The sequence below is a fragment of the Folsomia candida genome, unplaced genomic scaffold, assembly GCF_002217175.1.
Source record: "Folsomia candida strain VU population unplaced genomic scaffold, ASM221717v1 Fcan01_Sc032, whole genome shotgun sequence".
NCBI lineage: Eukaryota > Metazoa > Arthropoda > Collembola > Entomobryomorpha > Isotomidae > Folsomia > Folsomia candida.
The window spans coordinates 279278-296415 of record NW_019091224.1 but is presented as its reverse complement, the minus strand read 5'-3'; the positions used below and the strand labels follow the sequence as shown (position 1 = coordinate 296415).

Genomic DNA, 17138 nt, shown 5'->3' with positions numbered 1-17138 from the left:
GTGCATACAGTACTGTGGATGAAGTTCTAACCCTGCAGACTTATTACACCGCTTTGTAGCATTAATTTCACGACGTCACCGGTCAAAAAAATTTTTTCCTCCAAACTGGTCCAAAATAAAAGTCTAGCATGGGAATAGTATAGAAAAATTATTTTTAGCGTTCTATGACCCCTGGGTCATGAATTAAGGGCCCCTGAAGGGTCAAATAGCGTTCCCTGATAACCCCATGCAAATGGGGTATCAAATTAATCCCCTGGACCAGGGGAACCAGAAAAATATTTTTATAAATTTTTATGACCCTTGAGTCGTGAACTAGGAGCCCTTGAAGGGTTAAATATCATTCCCTCACAACTAAAGGCAAGTGGGGTATCAAATTAATCCCCTGGACAAGGGGAACCCAAAAAATATTTTTCTGGATTTTTTTGACCCTCAGGTCAAGAGTTAAGGGCCCCCGAAGGGTCAAAATAGTAACCATGGTAACCCCATGCAAGTGGGGTATCAAATTAATCCCCTGGCAAAGGGCAAGCATAAAAATATTTTCCTGAATTTTTTTGACCTATAGGTCAAGAGTTAAGGGTCCCTGAAGGGTCAACATAGTAACCATGGTAACCAGGCTTCATAGCCTGTCTCAGGCAGCATACTTATGTTTGTATAAACTGGTCCCTTTCTCATATACATATCTTTATGCACCATCTTGTTTGGGGAAGGATTGGGTTAACGGTTGGGGTGATGAATATCCCCTAAAAACTGATGCATTATAAATATATGAGGTGATGGGAGACCCCTTATCCTTGCTGGCTTCTCCAGTCGACATTTTGAAATTTAAGTTTTGGAGTTTGTACTTACTGGTATCCGCTCAATTATTAATTTTTAAAATTGAAGATGACGTTGCATAACTTAATTTATGGAACACTGTATGTGTTATATATAGTTCATTGTGTTTGTGGTAAAAGTTGCGCGAATGTCGATAAAATAGAAATAGATAAACAGGTTAAAGTTGTGTGTGATGAGACGGATAACCTGGGTGGATTGGTTATCTGGTTCAAGGAGACATTACCATCCAATTGCAGTGAATTTCTGATATGTAATCAAACGATGTGTATGGAAATTAATGAAACTGTTATGTTCTTCAGTGACACTATCAAAATTGAAGAAGTAGAGTATGAAAATAAAAAGATACGGATATGGGGAAGTGAAAGCTATGTAACTTTTTATTTTAAAAGTTTCGTGGATGCCAGCCGTTATCTACTAAATAACATCACAATTTCAAACGCCAACCACACATTTCCATCCAATAAACTATCCGACTTAACTCAGGAAAAAATTAGTGACACTTATTGTAATATAGCGGCTGAAACGAAGAACTGTACCACCAAGCAAGCAGTAACTAAAGCTATTCAAGGCACTACTCCTCTTCCTTCTGCATGCACAGTTCTAATTCTGTGCAACCAAATATCATGCATCAGGTTCAACTACACAAGTCTCCTGCATTCAGCCTTCTTTGCCAGAAAGCACACGTTTATTCCTACCAACGAAGGTAAATTGCCATCTTGCTTTCATCTTCGTCAAGATGCATTTTTCCATCCTGGATCTCTCCGACGCCCACGTGGTATTATACTTTCCTTGGAGAAAGCTAAAGTTAAAAAGGCGCCAAGCGGATTACCTTTCAATCTCCCTGGATATAGGTAATTGGTTATTTTGGATGAGTTTTTTTATTTTTAAAGTTGCGATTGGAATCTTTATGAAATGATTCTTTATTAACATAATTTTATTATTGGTATTAATTAAGATATTGCGGGCCTGCCACCGATATTGAGAAGCAGGATGATCTCGGTGGCCCAATAAATGCTGTTGGTAATTGTTGCCCAATTTATGCTCATACACTAACCAAGTCAAATTTGTGAAAATTAATTTTATAATTTGTGTGTTGATATTATTCACAGATGCAGCATGCCGCAAACATGACGTCGATTATTTGCTAGGGGTTCTACCATCAGAGGCAGACGAGGCACTTCTAACTACTGTGCAATTACATCGAAAAGATCTGTTCCCACTTTTTGCGGCCGCAATGAGTGCCAAAAAATATTTCGAAAGTCAAATTGGAGGGTCCTATACATCCTTCTTATATTTCTACCCAGCAGGATTTTATCCCAGTTTAACTTTGCATTTTGCACATGAAACGGTGTACGATAAAACTTCAGCAGGAACACTAACAACTGCTCGTGCCATCTGGGAAGGCCAAGCTCAGGAGTCAAAGTGGATAAGTATTCTGCAAAATATTTGGCTAGGGAGCTGCTACACGGTGGATCCAGAAACTAATGTAAATCCACCGCATATCGATGTAAGATTATATTTTTGCACTATTAATGCTAGCTCAGATTCATCGATTTATTGTCTGAGAGCACAGACGCAAGTTTATCACTTTTAGCAAAAACAGTCTGACATGAATTCCCTCGTCATGCCATGCTCAAATGTGGATGAAATGGACACCAATGCAGACGCACTTGTGAGAAATATTGCAACATATTTATAAATAGCAGCGACCGCGGATGTTGTGGGGGACATCGTGAAATTGTTATTGTAGTAACAAGCTCATGTACGTTTTTGTTCTGATCAATACAGGAGGATGGTGATGGAGATGATGAACGTGGGCACTGTGGACAACGTGAAGAGTTAGGGGAAGGGTCAGCTCCTGGCGGTGAATCACCAATGGACACTTCAAATACAGAGTATGCATCCAAGAGTACAGAAGGTGAAGATACATGTGTGGGAACAGACATTTACCCAACGGCCCCTTACAAAGGGGGATGTAGGATGATTTTGAACGAATTTGCAACCAAGAATGATGATAACCAGATTTCGTTTATTGAACATGTATTTGCCCAAAAGGCGCTCGTCCTCCAAAAACTAATTCACTTAACGGATTCGTTGAAATAATCCTTGTGGGCGGGATGACTATCCACCAAGTAATGTACGCATCTTTCCAGAACAAGATCTTCTCAATCATACAAGAGAAACAAACTACGCAACGCAAAATAAAAAATTTCTACTTTGTCCTCGGATCGAAACAAGTTGCACCAGATATGTTGTTTTCTGACAGCCAGATTACTAGTGACCATCTCGAAGGAATCTTACCTGCCGAGTCATTGACGTACTGCATAATTTTACTTCACTTCGGACACAATCAAGGGCAATTTCATCAAGCAGTTCAATCTTTTTCACTAATCCAAAATGTTCCACCCGGCAGTGACACGGTAGGCTATCTCCCAACCCCCATAAACGACGAAAAGATGAACCTTATAAACGAGTTCATTCAAGATGTCCTAATTGTTGGTCCTCCTTGTCCGGATTCTGAGTGTGGATATTTCTATTCCCTTCTCAGAGCTAAAGAACAGGTATTGGGGGAAGGTGAAATGCGAATTCCTTTATCTGATGTTCCTAGACGGAATGATGGAACCAAACCTTACCTTAGTCTTTCGAGGTGCAGTCCTACGAGTTTTCCTATGCAACAATTAGCCTTTGAAATTGAGAAAGCAACACCGAAAGCGAAAAACGACTGTAAACAACCAAATACTAAACTCCCATTCCAACTACTTGGTGTTTCACTACAGGCGACAGCTCAAAAGTTAATTGTCAACGCCAAAGTATTCTTTGACAGTAACCAGGTACAGTGTGAAATACTAACAGGAAACTCTGTCACCAAAACTAGCCAGATTCTAGGAATTGGAGAGAGAACAGTTTATCAGACAATGGAGAATTACAAAACGAATAGTATAAAAACACCTGGTAAGAAACGTATTAGACCAACGCCGGTGATGGATCAGTTTGACGACTTCCGAACTGAGCACGTTAAACGAATCATTCATCAATTCTATGCTAATAATCAAGCACCAACAATGCATAACGTATACACAAAACTGATGGAGGAAGTCAAGGAAGAAGAAGATGGTCGGATAGCCCGAGGAGAAACTCTTACAGCGTTCAAATGTTCCAAGTGGACGTTAAGAAAACTCATTAAGCAATTAGGATTTAGATTCAAAACTGTTGATAAGCGAGCAGTTATCCTCATGAGATCAGACATCGTGCAGAAGCGATATGAATATCTGTCCGTAATGATTAAAAATCGTCAGTCCGAGAACCCAAAATGTGTTGTCTACACAGGTTTGGCTGATTAAATATCAAAAATGTTTTAATTTAATTTAATATAATTATTAATGCATTATATTTATTCAGATGAAACGTGGGTCGATAGTTATGCTAGAACTGGAAAAGGCTGGGTTATTAATTCACCAAAGTCATTTCATGAAGCGGCTTTATACTCCTTCCAAAACCCGAAAATTTCTAGAGGACCACGTATCATTGTGATGCATGCAGGTGCAGTTCAACTATCCACATTAAATAGGAAATTATTTCAAAATAATAATTATCTTCACAGGTGGAGAGGATGGATTCGTACCTGGCGCTATGAAGGTATATCCAGTATCAAAGAAGAAAGTCCAGATGGATTACCACGCAAACGTTAACGGTGTCGCTTACATGGTTTGGTGGAAGGATCTTAATCAAAAGATAAAAGATAATTATGGTCCATGCATAATTGTTATTGATAACGGTATTATCATCCAATAATTTGTATTTGTAAATTCCATTTTAATTTGAATTTCATTTATTTAAATTTGTCAGCTCCGTATCACAGCACCAAGGAAGCCCCAAAATCTACATCCCGAAAACAAGAGCTATACGACTGGCTGAATGATAATTTAGAGGGCCCTGAAAAGCTGAAACTAAAACCTGTAAAGCAAATGAGACGACCTGAATTATGGAAAATGGTTCAAGACCTTAAAAACGGAAATGAATATTACATTGTGGATAAGGAGGCATTGAAATATGGAAACACTGTTGTCCGGTAAAGTTATTTTCTATTCATGGGTAATTTACTAATAATTTGTAATATTTATTTAAACACTGTATTTACGTATTTTCCAGATTACCCCCATATAACTGGTAAGAACTGGTAATCATAGGTAACGGTAATAAGAATATTCATGTAATAACTATTTTTAGCGACTTGAACCCAATTGAGTACGTGTGGAAAGACATCAAGCACGCAGTTAGGGCTGCAAACACACAGGGGACCGCTGAGTTTGCACAAGCTGAGGCTGAGAGAATTATGACAACATACACAAAGGAACAATGGCAGAAACACATCAAACATGTGCACCGGTTCGTAAAACCAAGATTCGCTATTATGGGAATAATTCGCAATTTCTACATTATTATTGTAAATAGATTGGAGGACGAGTATTGGAAAAATGATGGACATTTTGATGACTTCCATGATGACTTCCAAACACGTGTAGCTTCAGCCAACCCCATTCGAGTGAGTTCTTGGTGACAGTAAACTATTAGTAAAAAAATACATAACTTATACATAATATACAGATTACAGCAGCAGATGATGTGTCTGACGACGAAGATGAGGACCCTGACGATGTTGACGAAGTAGTTGATAGATTCCGAATGCAAATACACAATGATATTGAATACTCACAGGCTGGGGAAGAAGAAGACTTGCCTGAAGAAGAATGTGCAACTTCTAGGAGGAGATTAACCTTCCCACCAGAATCAACCTAGATTTTAACTTCAATGGATTCAATACATAATAAATATTATAAATAGTGAATCCGATTTGTACATAGTGTTAAGAATTATTATTCATTAAATTTGTACGAAATTTTCAAAAATATGCCTACCCCTCTCTACTTAACATTCTTGCAAAACTGAAAACTTTAAAATAATGTCCCGTTTAGTAAAATACAATAAGTTATTATTTGACCCTTCAGGGGCCCTTAACTCTTGACCTATACGTCACAAAAACCAAAAAATATTTTTCTGATTCCCCTGGTCCAGGGGATTAATTTGATACCCCATTCACCTTAGTTACCATGGTTACTATGTTGACCCTTCAGGGACCCTTAACTGTTGCCCGATAGGTCAAAAAAATTCAGGAAAATATTTTTATGCTTGCCCTTTGCCAGGGGATTAATTTGATACCCCACTTGCATGGGGTTACCATGGTTACTATTTTGACCCTTCGGGGGCCCTTAACTCTTGACCTGAGGGTCAAAAAAATCTAGAAAAATATTTTTTGGGTTCCCCTTGTCCAGGGGATTAATTTGATACCCCACTTGCCTTTAGTTGTGAGGGAATGATATTTAACCCTTCAAGGGCTCCTAGTTCACGACTCAAGGGTCATAAAAATTTATAAAAATATTTTTCTGGTTCCCCTGGTCCAGGGGATTAATTTGATACCCCATTTGCATGGGGTTATCAGGGAACGCTATTTGACCCTTCAGGGGCCCTTAATTCATGACCCAGGGGTCATAGAACGCTAAAATAATTTTTCTATACTATTCCCATGCTAGACTTTTATTTTGGACCAGTTTGGAGGAAAAAATTTTTTTGACCGGTGACGTCGTGAAATTAATGCTACAAAGCGGTGTAATAAGTCTGCAGGGTTAGAACTTCATCCACAGTATGGTAGTGCATCTTTGTATGGTCCATATATTGTATGAAGGTTTAATTAACATAGCGCCCTTTACGTGAACCGAGTCAGGGTAAAACGTGATGAGAGTTGATTATGTTGCGCTAAGAAAATGATGGTATAAGCCGATTAACATTCACACCCATCTCCAAATCTGAACAATGCAAAGCGATCGGAATTTTATTTTATTGAAATTAGAAATAAATTGTATATGTAATTGTCATGAGCAAGTAAGTAAGTTTAAACTGAGGGCGAAAGTTGGATCCCGTCCCATCCCTCCCTCCTGGCAACCTATCCATCGCATAAGGTGGGGTGCTGTTTGTTTCCACAATATACAGTCCAGTCGAACTTGAAAAATAAACAGTATTTATACCTATACGAAAATGGCCAGGCGAAAAATTGACTACATATATTTTCCCCAAATATTTCAGCAAGAGTTTGCAAATAAATTTCTGCAGTAGAGTTCTGCATAAACATATATGCATAAGTCTGCAGAATGCTACACAACACTCATGCAGAACGGTATCCTGAAGAAATTTGGGCCAATTTTTGCCAGTCCATTTTCATCCGGGTAGTATAGCTTTTCCCGTAATTATTTAAAAATAAATACTATAATGCTTTAACTAACTATCTCGACGTGTACTCCCCCATTCCAATGTGGTTCTGGCATTCACACGTTTCCATAGCTAGGTTCCACATATTAGCGCAGGTGCAAGCCTTGAAATACATGGATTTATCAATCGACACCGTCAGAACTTGATGAGCTCTTGAATGGCTGCATGTGCCTAGATTTAGAAAATCCTTTTGAATCGAGTTCTAAATTTATGTAAATGCTTTAAGAGAAACTTACTATGCGGTACAGGAATCAGAACTCCTTTAATGATAATAAAAAATGGGAAGCAACCTGGTTGGACTGGGGCAACACCGTTTAAATAAAAGTCTGCCGTTCCAACGGGATCATACACTCCGAAGCCGGATGGATTAGAATGGATCACATGAACAACGTCGGCATCATCGGGAGATAAACGATCCTCATTTTTCGCTCCAACCAAGATATTGCAAATGTTTGAAAATATATCGCCAAAACATGGAAGTGCGGGGTCGAGGGCTTATATAAAATTCAAGAGTAAAAAAAATCTAAAAAATCTAAAAGTGTGCAAATATATGTACCTGTAATTTTTGTAAATTTTCCTCCTCCAGGATTAGCCTTAGAAAACCGATCTGACGCAATGCCACATGTCTGTGCTCCCAAACTGTGTCCAATGAAGTGCATATCTTCCAACTTAGCCTTTCCGTTATTAATCATCCAAGTGATAAATTTTACAACTTGGTTAGCAACAACGTTCGTATTTTCGGCAGCGTTCCCATAAAATTTGAACCCCTGACTGTCCACGACTAAGCGTGCTCCTTTCTTCCAATCAACGAGGATAAGATTAACGTTTTGCTGATTAAAGTGTTGGACATAGGCTGAAAATTAATATCCGCGGTTTTTAAGATGTTGTATAAACTTGAATTGATTATGGTGTGATTATTAAAAGGGAATCAAATTGTTATTCAAGTTTTAAGCAGTGGGTAAATCTATGTTATAAATTATAAAAGTCCGTCACGTTGAAATTTTCCAGAACGGCATTCTGGTTGGTGGTAGATTTTTAATTGGCCAATCAGGAATTGTTTCCTAATTGTTTGGGACACAAGTAGTTGTGGAGAATTTTACACAAATTCCTGACAGGTGACATTATTTTTTTAATAATGAAATATTTAGGGGTATATGAAACTGACATTTTCTTGGTGGTTGCGATGCGTCGTTAAGAGTGAATATGGAAAATTGTTAGTCCTGGGGACGACCGGAGTAAACCTGTCACATCGTATCCAGAGAGGTGCCAAATCGATTGATCTAGACCACATTCTTAGTTTGAAACACTATAGAACTTACAATGCGATGCCACCAGCGGTCTCGCTCCGATTTTAACGACACTACGTAATTATGTAGATTTACATAAACAATTAGACACATGTTTCGGATTTTTTCATAATGCTCAGTTTGAACGAAGTTATATGAGTGAGCGAAAATTGACATTTTTCCCTGGCCAATACGTTGACCTTTGCTTGCATTTTTTCTCTTTTTTCCTGACTTTCGCGTCTCGCAACTTTGACTTTGAGAATAATTCTCGAAATCAGAATTGAAAATACAAATATACAAAATAAATATGTAACTGAAATTAAAACAAATTGAGTTATGTTAAATTAACGGTAATCGTTATTTTGCTAGATAAATTATTAAATTTAAACCCTTTTTTAAATATTAGAAGGAAAAAAAATATTCTCAACGGCAATAATTTATTATTTATTAAATAAAATAACAATTGTCATTAACTTTACATTACTCAATTTTTTCTAATTGCAGTTACGTATTTATTTTGCATATTTGTATTTTCAATTCTGATTTCGATAATTATATTCTCAAAGTTGCGAGAAGCGAAAGTGAGGAAAAAAGAGGAAAAATGAAAGCAAAAGTCAACGTATTGGCCAGGGAAAAAATGTCAATTTTCGCTCTCATACCACTATAACTTCGTTCAAACTGAGCATTATGAAAAAATCCGAAACATGTGTCTAATTATTTATGTAAATCTACACAATTACGTAGTTTCATCAAAACCGGAGCGAGACCGCTGGTGGCATCGCATTGTTAGTGGGATATGAACTAGCTGTCAAATTCACGAAAACTGATATTTTGGAGATATTTAAATTATATTTTCCAAAATATCTCCCAAATATCAGATTTTCTTGAATTTCGCATCTAATTATTATCCTACAAAATCCTATATATCAAATTATCGCGTGATCAAGATTTATCGCTTGAAACCTCTTTGGACGGGATCACTTGACCTGGATCATCTTCAGGAACATAACTACATATTTGCGCTTCAAGGAGTATGGAATGATGGGGGACGGGGAGGGTGTGTAAGGGGGCATAAGGGGGGGCAAGGGGGTATGAGACTCCCATTGGGAGTATGGATTTTAAAGCATTCCTTAGCAACATTAAAAAATTCTTAGCAACCTAGAAAACATAGCCTAGCAACGTTAGTAACAATGTTTGCCAGCATTTAAAAAAATCTTTAAAACCTTAAAAATATCCTCGGCAACGTAAACGTAATTGCCACCCGTGTTTAAGACGGGCTTCTATGATAGTAGTTTGATAAAACTGATTAATTTTACAAATTGTAGGATAAGTACCAGTAAGCAATCCGAGCAATTCTTATAAAAATATGTATGACCACGCCGTGACTCGAAATACTAAGGATCTCGCAATTCGATCTGAATCGTCCTAGCATTTGACCAATTTTTTTTCGGAAATTCACACTTTGTTGGATAATTCCCAGTCACAGTGGGAATTACTATGAAAAACTGTGAAAAACATGAAAAATTGTGAAAATGCTAACTTATCGCGTTTACAAATGCTGTCTCGTTTAAAACTAGTTTTTAAATTATAATTTCTAGAAATAAATATTTTTAAACAATCTGCTTTTAAAATTGCATTGACAAAATATATTTAGGAGTGGCATTGCGAAATTTGTATCAATTACACAGTTATTTCCAGTAGTTTTTATGATTTTGTTCATTTAAATTTGTTTAATTTTGCCCCAAAATGATTTTTACAGTGAGGTCAGGTGGTTATTACCGTTAATTACGGTTAATTACCGGGGGTAAATCTCACCCGGAACCCTCACTACCATGTATCTGCCATTGCTCTTTTATCAACTGGTATCTTACTCTCCGACAAAATGGCGGAGTAACTGAATTGCAGAGAGTATGGATTTCTCTTCATTCCTAAAAATTAAGCTAATCCTTATTGTTTAAGCAGAGTTAGGAAATCTAGTGATGATTAGGCTAATCACGAAGATCTGTTGAAGTGTTATAACTTGTAACTTTCAAGCTAAACATTTTTCCGCTTTAATGGTGAATGAAAGGTTGATGCCTACCGTTTTTGGCCCCTTGAGGAAAATCTTTTGAATCATAGGAGGATAGAAACCCATGCACGAGGAATTTTGTGGGTGAATTTATATCAAAATTGGTCCAGTTTCCATTTGAGGTGTTCATAGAAAGTTTAGATTCAGCAGGGCTCCTCCTATTCATGTATTTACATATTCAATCATTAACTCATTGAGAGACGTATATGTTCGTTGATGCAGTTAAAGTAGTGTTCGCAAATTAGGACCGGACAGGACCGATAAGCTTTGTCGGTGTACGGGCCGACAAAGCTTATCGGTCCGGTCCGGTCCTATTTTGAGAACACTAACGATAAGTTAAAGATTAACCTTGTATATAAGTAGAAATGGATGTCACTCTCCAACATGCTCGAAACTGTGTTGGGTGCTTTTGTTAGATACACCTGGACGGTCTTGTTACCATCATCTTCATCAATGTAGTAAAAACTGTCCTGCTCTGGATCCGCGCCTGGGAAGAAAATTGTTATCACAGTGCTTATAATATTATTGCAATTTTCGGAGTGATATACGTTACGATTTTTGGTACAAACGCTATGCATACTAGTAATTTTTTATTACCGATGCGGTAAAGTTTATCGCCGATATGGTGGAGTTTATTTCCAAATCCTTACCATATTGTAGTACATACATGTGATTACCAAATTCCAGAGCCATATACGTTACGAATTTGTAGGAAATCATTACAAAATTATTATAAGTACAGATTATGGAAAGTCCGTTTGAAAAATTTTGATTAGTATACCATTTGAAATTAAGGAATGGATTTGTAACTGTATTTATAACACAAACATATAAGTATATAATAGAGAGGTTGAAATTGGTGTATTCTAGCTAAATTCGACAAATATCTGTATTGTGACGATGACTCATCCAGGCTACAATATAATACAGCAAGCTAAATGAAGCCCCTGTGTTGCGGCGAGGCTTAAGTTTAATAAACCGTTGTAACGTTAGAAGTAGCTCACCCTGTAATAACCATTTTGGTATAATTTTATACCAATGCTACTGAATATGCGGAGAAAATGAATACGCAATTTTGGCAAAATTTTACATTAATGGTACAGAATATGCGGAACAAAGATATATGTAATTGGGATATAATTTTGCACCAATGGTGCAAAATACACGAGGGAAGAGAAACCATGATTTTGACATAAAACCTTAAAAAATTTGACGTCAAAATCATAACTGTTTGTGACGGTTCTTCTGCACTTTTGGTGCGTTTAGCATCTATTTTCTCAACTGTTTCGCACCATTTTGAGTCTCCGATTCTTCGATATCACTGGTGCTAATAAGTCGGTCAGGAATGCCAATAACTGGCTCTAATTAGCATCAATTGATGCAAAAGAGTCGTTAACAGACAGACGGACAGACGGACGGACAGACAGACGGACAAGAGGAATTCAATAGCTCCTCTGCTACGCAGGGTGAGCTAATAATGGTTAATTTATGCGTAAAAGTCCCTGTAGTTTTTATACGGCTATTTGGTTAAGAATTAAGCATAATGGTCATATGAGTTTTCTGGAAAAGCCACGATTCAAATCGTGTAGGGGGGAGGTCCCTGCGCCCCCAGAAGCGGCGCGGAGTTTGAGCGACCGCTTTCTGACGGGGCTGGCCTTTCTCAGGCATTTTAAATGCCTAATTCAGGCGAGATATTTATTAAATATTTCAAATCTTTTCGTTTTTTTCGCCAATTGGCTTGGAACTATCGGGATCCTACTAATTATTTTTGTTTCCTTGGGTGGGACTACTTGGTCCCTCTTCGCGCTCAAGGCCCCACACAGCTATGTCCACAACCGAACCTCTTTCTTCGCAGCCGCCGCGGGACGACTCCTCACCTGCGCCACGTCCACGCGGTCGACCACGAAAATCGATTCTTGATTTCGCTCGCTCTGCCATTGGACTAGGTAGAGACGAGCCTTCTTCGACTGAAGTGGCGACACCGGCCCCAATTTCCGACGTCGAACCCCCTTCCACTTCAGACTCGTCACTCATCGTCCCCCGTCCATGCCGATCGTTTGTCGCGCCCACTTCTCCGGTGTTACCAAAAACGACACCTACCCGGCCGCCCGGGAGTGGGTCCGCACGTCCATCGTGGCTGTCGACCACAACACCCAACCTCAAGTTCGGCTGAAAAAGGCGGACGTTTTCACCCGCTACTCAATTTTTGTCTCTCAGAGCGGGGAGGGTGGAGTCACCGAGGCCACCCTCGACAATTATATTCAGTTCTTCCCCGACTCCACGACTCGTCGCGTTGGAGCCAGACGAGAGTCACACTACTGCTACGAGGGCATCCAGTGGGCGGATGCACCTCCAACTTTACCTCAACAACAACAACAACACGACTGGGGGGAAATCCTCGCTCGACTCAAGACCACCACTCCCACCTTACGAAGGGTACCTCGGGGTGCGAGAAGGCCGGTGGTGCAGTGCCTCACCAAGATTCTGGAGCAAATTACGGAGTCAAACGATGAAGAAAGTTGAGGAAAGCTGTTGCTCTTCCCTTATGCAACACTCCCCGTCCTTCAGAAGGAGGACCGTGTCAAGAATTTGACCACTTGGGTCAAGAACAATACAGATTTATGGGGAAAGAGCGGCTTCTCAATCCCTCGTGCCCTCCCACCGCGCCCACCTTCCAACAAACCTCCACTTGACATGACGGCGAAGAAAGTGGAGGCGAAACTCGCCGACGGCGACATCAAGGGAGCGATCCGCCTCGCATGTTCCGACGACACCATCGCGCCGTCTGACTACGAAACCCTCGTCCATTATGACGCCACTCTAAAGGACGCGCTCGAGGGGATCCTAAACTGTACTCTCTAGGAGGCTGCGTGGATGCAGTCCTCCCTACCCGTGAAGGAAGGCGGTCTCGGGGACAGGCACGCTGTGGATGTGGCGATACCGTGTTTTCTCGCGTCCGCCCACAGCGTCCTGCCCCACGTAGAACGTCCCCTTCCCGGCCATCTCCATGGCAACGACATCGCCATGGCAGAGGGGGTGCAGCGTTGGACGGATCTCGGGCTGACGGACCTCCCACCTGAAACCGTCAGAGGAGTCCAAGCGGCGTGGGAGCGTCCCATTCTGGACAAGACTTTGTCCCATCTCTCCGATTTGGCAGTTATCCCGGAGGATATTGCCCGACTCCGTTCTCTGCGCAACAAATACGCGGGGGTGTGGGGTGCTCCACCACAGACGGCAAGTGTCCTGATGGAATGACGCTTGTGCCTTGGGCGAGGGGGAGGTCCCTGGTGTGGGACTTTACCTGCGTGAGTGAACGTTAAGTAAGTAGTAAGTAAGTAAGTAGTAGTCGAGCAAGTCAGCAATTACAATTTTATATTCATGGTAATCCTGCCTGGGAATCGCATTGATAGTGATTAATTAGGTTTACACACACTCACACAGGTATGCGTGTATATAGAGATATGTAACAAATATCAGTACTTGTCAAGTTCCTGATAAAATAATACCTAATAAAATCCTGCAAAAAGTGGAAGATAACATAACTTCATTGTAATGCAAGATTCTTATTATCCGATTAAATTCCCATTATCATGAATTAGTAGAGGACAGATGAACTGAGTTGTAAATCCTTACGTAATAGGTTTATTATGTAACTTATTATATAATTATGTATTATGTATTACGCAATTAAGTTAACATTAGAACAGTGAAGTAGTAATGGTGGAGATTAGGTTTGGGCACAAATTATTTCCAAGTGACGAGGTAAATTTGTTCCATAGAAATTTTCATATTTTATACAATTCTAAACGTATCTTAATGATATGTGAGGAAAAAACCCAAAGTGAATGGAGATTTCACTACTGTGAGTGAAAGGAAATTTGTGGATGGAGATGGATGGATTGAATTTTTAAGCAAGTATTTATGGATGTACACGCAGGTATGTTGCTTGTTGCAGTGTGACGTGATGAATTATCCTAAAAAACTCCGTGTCCTAGATATATACGTACATATGCAAACGGTGAACACATATTTATGTGTGCACAATCTTCGGAAAATCCTTACCGGAATCATGACCCCATATATCTAAAGCATGGTCAGGAGTGTCAAGCGAGATTTTTAGTGTAAACAATTTTGCAAAATTTTAAGGTTTGGCGCATGCACTGCTCCTGACAAATTACTGATACTATCGATGGTTCCTTTATCGAAGATATATATGACTTATTATACATAGGATTATCTTAATGATTTTGTTTTGTGTATAACTATCATACATGGGCCAATTACATGTAATCCAATTACGTAATTGGATTATAAAAAATGTAATTGGTAATGTAATTTGAACATTCTCTAAAATTGTAATTGGTAATTAGTAGGGATGCAACGAGTCCTAATTTTTGAAACCGAGTCGAGTTCGAGTACTCGGCAAAATTTTGGACCGAGTACTCGAACTCGACCGAGTTCGAGCACCCGGTAAAACTCGGTCATCGAGCGCTCGAAAAACCGAGTTATTTCTCATTTTCTCCCCAAAATACGGCAATCGTAAAGTGCATTTTCACTTACATAATGTCAACAACTTACATAATGATAAAAAGGCGTTAATATAAAGAAAATGTACCAAGATAATTATTTTTACATTCTCGATTTTATGGAAGATATCGAAATTTGGAGTAGAGCTCCACATTTATTTCGTGGTATTTACTTGTTTTGCCGTAAAATATTAATGACAAAACTCGGCCGAGTTCCAAAGAAAACTCGGCCGAGTTCGAGCCCACAAAAAATGCGCCGAGTTCACCGAGTACCGAGTCTAATCGAGTACTCGTTGCATCCCTAGTAATTAGTAATTGGTAACTGAGATTTTCAAATAAATGTAATTGGATTACTCCAAATTACCAATTACATTGGAAAAGTGTACATCGCCAAACAAAATGGATTTGTGCACTATCGAACAAACATAACCACACTGTTTCGTGCTATTTTGCATTATTTTGCGCTATTTTACGTAAAATTTCCATTTACATCTTACAATTAATTATTTATTGCAAATTTTTGGTGAATTTTATTTGCTGCATAGACAATTCAATTTAGTAAAAAAATAAACGTGCAAATTGTATCTATCAAATTCCGTTTGAATTCATCCTACACAATTCCAGAACAAAATTTAAGTATGGCGGAGATTGTGAAAATTCAATACTATTTAATTCGGTTACTTTTGAAGCTAAAGAGGAAAGCTTGTCACAGTTGTCACTCACAGAATTCGATGCCCTTTGGATATGTTGTAGTATCCCATGAGTGTACTAAATACCCCTAAAGTGGTTTGACTCCATGGTCATACTTGCACAGGCCACACCCACTCAAAAGTGCGAAAAACACGAAAATTATCAACTTCAAAAATTCACCAAAAAATCCAATTTTGATAAGATTTCCGAAATGTAAGCATTTTCGTGATCCTAGATAGTTGTTTTATAATATCCGACACAAAAATTAATTTTTTGAATTTTTTTTGAATATTTTCGATAATTTTCTGATCTTTGAAAAAATCAAATTTCAAAAAAGTTGAGTTTGGTATTGGATATGATAAAGCAACTATCTAGGATCACGAATATGCTTTAATTATGAAAATCCAATCAAAATAAGATTTTTGGCGAATTTTTTAATGAACCAAAACAGTGTATTTAGCACCTTTCTAAAATAAAGTAATTGGTAATTTGAAATGTAATCCAATTACTTTAATTGTAATTTGTAACTTGGCCAGTTCAATGTAATTTAATTGGGAAAGTTATCCAATTACCGAATTTCGAGTAATTTGTAATTGGTAATCCAGTTACATGAATCAATGTAATTGGCCCATGTATGATAACTACATATCGTCGTTCTACCGTTCTACCAAGTAGAGCTAATGCTCTATTTGGAATAAAGTGCAGTGAATGCTTAATTATAAATAGAGCTAACTGCACAATAAACACTATAGTTAAAACAAGTGCAATTAACTCCTTTTAAAATTAAGAACTTACGGCACTTAGCCTTATTTAAAATTAAGCATGCACTGCACTTAGCTCTATTTAGAATTAGAATGACGATATGTGATGAGTCAATGTAAGACACACAATGCGTGCATGTACGTATTGTGAATTTAACCTGTTGTGTAATTTCCCACTAAATGTGGGTACCACTTGTAGCAAACAAAGAAATAAAATAAGTAAGGCGACCACCAAAAAGAGAAGGGTGTGTGATACTAACTCACATTCTCTACTATCTAATTCACGATAATAATCTACCTTGATTACGCATTCATTCCTACATTTGACATCCATCCACTTCAAATGAAATAAAAACATGAGGAAGCGAAAAGGACAAATATCTCTTTATGTCCTACATATTTAAATTCTCACATTATGCAAATTGTGTAACTCTATGTTTGCCCCAATTTCCACACTTTTTTCACACTGTTAAAAGTGTTAATGCCAGTGCGAGTAAAATCTTATGCCGTGTGGGATTAAAAGTGCTCTTACGCCAGGCAGGGTTGCAGAGCTCGCGAAGGCAGAAGGGTAACGCAGTTTACTCGGAGCCACAAGCAGTTTACGCACACCTGGGTAAACGCATTCCGGTGGTAACAATGCTGAACAGGGTTA

General features: G+C 38.6%; 3 protein-coding genes across 4 annotated transcripts; 2 read left to right on the top strand and 1 right to left on the bottom strand.

Annotated features, from left to right (window-relative positions):
• The first annotated feature begins 519 nt into the window (after positions 1–519).
• On the top strand, positions 520–2969 carry LOC118439237. Its single transcript, XM_035860372.1, has 5 exons — positions 520–1685; positions 1790–1854; positions 1944–2341; positions 2429–2506; positions 2623–2969. Exons 1-5 carry the CDS (start codon positions 883–885, stop codon positions 2935–2937), a joined length of 1659 nt encoding a protein of 552 aa, XP_035716265.1. The 5' UTR covers positions 520–882; the 3' UTR covers positions 2938–2969.
• On the top strand, positions 2916–5896 carry LOC118439236. Of its 2 annotated transcripts, XM_035860371.1 has the most exons (8): positions 2916–4161; positions 4234–4374; positions 4436–4609; positions 4681–4903; positions 4984–5001; positions 5062–5220; positions 5287–5377; positions 5440–5896. In XM_035860371.1, the coding sequence occupies exons 1-8, from the start codon at positions 2952–2954 to the stop codon at positions 5629–5631; spliced, it is 2208 nt and encodes a 735-aa protein (XP_035716264.1). In that variant the 5' UTR covers positions 2916–2951; the 3' UTR covers positions 5632–5896. The 2 variants fall into 2 exon arrangements, with proteins under 2 accessions (XP_035716264.1, XP_035716263.1); XM_035860370.1 differs by having other exon boundaries at positions 5062–5377.
• A 1272-nt stretch (positions 5897–7168) lies between these two features.
• On the bottom strand, positions 7169–12543 carry LOC110860390 (lipase member I). Its single transcript, XM_022109422.1, has 4 exons — positions 12387–12543; positions 7712–8008; positions 7442–7649; positions 7169–7337 (listed from the first exon to the last, which is right to left on the bottom strand). The coding sequence occupies exons 1-4, from the start codon at positions 12541–12543 to the stop codon at positions 7169–7171; spliced, it is 831 nt and encodes a 276-aa protein (XP_021965114.1).
• Between the last annotated feature and the right edge of the window lie 4595 nt (positions 12544–17138).

Coding starts and splice junctions, on each gene's coding strand:
- LOC118439236 (XM_035860370.1), top strand. CDS start 2,952: ATGACTATCCACCAAGTAATGTACGCATCTTTCCAGAACAAGATCTTC. Junction 4,162..4,233: donor AAAATGTGTTGTCTACACAG/GTTTGGCTGATT, acceptor ATATTTATTCAG/ATGAAACGTGGGTCGATAGT. Junction 4,375..4,435: donor TATCATTGTGATGCATGCAG/GTGCAGTTCAAC, acceptor TTATCTTCACAG/GTGGAGAGGATGGATTCGTA.
- LOC118439237 (XM_035860372.1), top strand. CDS start 883: ATGACGTTGCATAACTTAATTTATGGAACACTGTATGTGTTATATATA. Junction 1,686..1,789: donor TTCAATCTCCCTGGATATAG/GTAATTGGTTAT, acceptor GTATTAATTAAG/ATATTGCGGGCCTGCCACCG. Junction 1,855..1,943: donor TGGCCCAATAAATGCTGTTG/GTAATTGTTGCC, acceptor TATTATTCACAG/ATGCAGCATGCCGCAAACAT.
- LOC110860390 (XM_022109422.1), bottom strand. CDS start 12,543: ATGAGTGACGAGTCTGAAGTGGAAGGGGGTTCGACGTCGGAAATTGGG. Junction 8,009..12,386: donor ACCGCGTGGACGTGGCGCAG/GTGAGGAGTCGT, acceptor ATTAATTTTCAG/CCTATGTCCAACACTTTAAT. Junction 7,650..7,711: donor AAAATTTACAAAAATTACAG/GTACATATATTT, acceptor ATTTTATATAAG/CCCTCGACCCCGCACTTCCA.